Genomic DNA, 2,765 nt, shown 5'->3' on the forward strand with positions numbered 1-2,765 from the left:
GACCATTGTTCGACTTTGTGATTAATATTTAATCAATAATTTATTTAATTTTGCTCTTTAACAGAAATTTTGTTTCGGATGATACACACTGTTTGCTCGGGCCAGCAATTATTCCTCTGCCAGTAGTACAGAATGCTATTGGTCAGACCCGGAGTCGAGCTATACGTATGTACATAGAACTGTCTGTCCGAAGCTAGTCTTTCTACCATTGACCACTACTGCACACTACTGATACTAGCACACCAATGACAGGTTTCTGAAATCGAGTAAACAACGCTATCTCAAACAACAAAGATCTATGTTTGCCGTATATCCAGTTTTGCATCATTTGTAGAGCTTTAATGAGGCTAGGTTACGGATCCATGCGGTGAACCGAATACGCATATACGTTCCCATACATTGAGAAAACGTGAGAACAGTGCAATTAATTAACCGAAGTCCGATTGGAACATTTTTTTTTAATAATTATGCTGCATACGATTTGTGACAAAAATTATATGCGATCATTAGAATAAATCTCAGATTCCACAACAATGAACCATATTCTAATGAGCTTCCACGGAAAACCTGTTTTTAAAATGATCTGTTACTGTCATTGACATTTTATGCGATGATGAAAAAGGAAAAGAATGACACGAAAACTGTTTCTTGAAATCTTCGAGGACTCGGTTGTCGGACTTTCAGTATTCTTCGAGAGCGAGAGTAAAATTGATCAAATCACGATAGTGCATGACGAGAATGCCGGATTCCACGCACGACAGGCAAACAATGGTCGGCAATTATTAGAACGCGGGTCGTTGGTCCATCGTGGCCCACCGTTTGCCAGGATTTCAGGAAACCGTATCATGGTTTAAGCAACGACGCCGGCTGAATCTGGTCTCCTATTTTCCCGTGGCCGCAACACGACGTGCGCCTCCCGGTTTACAAATCCGACGCCTATCGATTTCCTATTAGCATCAGGTAAACCGCCGACGTTATTGGCCAAGACTGCCAGTAGACGCGGACTGGTACGGATCAGACCGGTAAGAGTTGTATACGTATGTATGTATGTATGTATAAGTCATAAGGCTGCGCGATATCGGCGTTACATTAACCTTAATTACGTTCGAGCGTTAATGCTCGGCTGCTAACGACCCTGCCCCCTCTCCCTTTCCGCTAATGTTCGACGTTCGTGCACACATACGTCATGTGTCAGTGTGGATCTAACCAACCTGGACTAATAATAAGACAGGAAATCATGCAAAGCAGACATGCGTGCGAATGTAATTAAAGATGCCCATAACTCTACTGGAAGTGACCGAAGAAGAGATCACAGTAACAAGATAATCAGTTTTTATTTGAAGTGAATATTTAGAAGAAAATAAACTATCATTGTAGTTAATACAATCTAATCTGGAGAATATAACTGTTTGAAATCTTCAGATCCTAGTGGCATAAATGAAAAAGATTTTACTTGTATCTTCTTACTGTGGTCTATCCTCGTATGAAGATATGAATTTTAAGATGGACTACTCGAACGCTTTATATTACAGTAACATGAGAATGTCAGATTTGGTTCGGCCTCCACTTCATATTTACATTTTCACGTTCAATATTTTAATGTAACATCATATGTATGTAATAATTCTGCTTAACAATTCTACATAATATTCATTATTTTAATGATAATAATGTGTAATATAGGGCAAGAATATTTGATTTCAAACCTCAAGAGTAGTTTGAACATAAATTCTTATTCATTCTCGCGTTATTTACTTCCAATGAATGAAATTAAAGAACTGAATACATATACATAGAAATTTATTAAAATTCCCGATTATTTCGAAACTCCTCGCGTTTCATAAGCGCGGCAAAAAAAAACTTCAAACTTTCTTTAAATACGGCTAATAAACGTAAAGAAACTTCGCATTACCTCCGCGTGGTTAAAGCTAAAGTAGAAAAGTTTATTGAGGTCGAACCAAATCCGGTGTACGAGAACGCAACGTAGTTTTTGAAAAGCGATGCAAGTGGCACATTATCGGGGTGAGTGCTGGGTCGATTCTCGACGAGCGGGTAGGAAAATCATCGTTTGAAAACTCACCATCGTTGTTCGTTCGCGCTCGCGGCGGGGATGAGCTGACCGTGGGGAAATTCCGGGATACGTTATCCCTCGGCTGCGATTGTGGCCCTTCGAGGTTCGGGCTCGGACTGAACTCAGCCCTGAAATCAGCCCTGTCGAATCCCTCTTCAAACTGATGCATCAGATCCACCTCGTCTACTTCTACGTCGCCTTGATATTGCTCCTTCAGTACAGCTCGTGGCACTGCAAATAGATAAATGAAACAAACAATCAACGAAATTCTGAATTAACACGTCGAACGTGTCACTTCTCTTATAAATTTTGGAAAATAGATTTAACAGTAGCAGGATTTCCTAGCATAAATTATATTCCTGAATCAGTCTTATCTTATATTTCATCGGTTTTTATTCGCCTTTTCAGATATTTGCATTTTCCTCTTAGCTTCATGAAATTAATTTTTGCCAACAAAACGTGATTGAAGTTTTGTTCTTTTCTTTGTAAGCGAAACAATAAACCTGAAGAGCAACATGAGCTCATTTTAAATGTATATATTACAAATATGGCGTTTGATTTCTGAAGCTAAGTAATTTAGAAAAATCAAGAAGACTAACAACAAAGAGGAAGTAATCCCGTCAATATAATTCCGTCAATATAATAAGATAAAGATTCCTTGTTCTAGATTCTGACAGTTGTGAATTTACTTCCG

General features: G+C 38.7%; 1 protein-coding gene across 1 annotated transcript in view; it reads right to left on the reverse strand.

Moving 5' to 3' along the window:
• Positions 1–2,301, reverse strand: part of LOC108622848 (uncharacterized) — a 22,054-nt gene extending 19,753 nt beyond the window's left edge. The window contains exon 1 of the mRNA XM_018020952.2: positions 2,081–2,301. Coding sequence (XP_017876441.1) covers positions 2,081–2,240 — 160 coding nt within the window. The 5' untranslated portion in view covers positions 2,241–2,301. The remainder of the gene's footprint in view (positions 1–2,080) is intronic.
• Positions 2,302–2,765: the final 464 nt, after the last annotated feature.

Source organism: Ceratina calcarata, unplaced genomic scaffold, assembly GCF_001652005.2.
Source record: "Ceratina calcarata isolate Rehan_Ccalc_2016 unplaced genomic scaffold, ASM165200v1 scaffold249.2, whole genome shotgun sequence".
Taxonomy (NCBI): domain Eukaryota; kingdom Metazoa; phylum Arthropoda; class Insecta; order Hymenoptera; family Apidae; genus Ceratina; species Ceratina calcarata.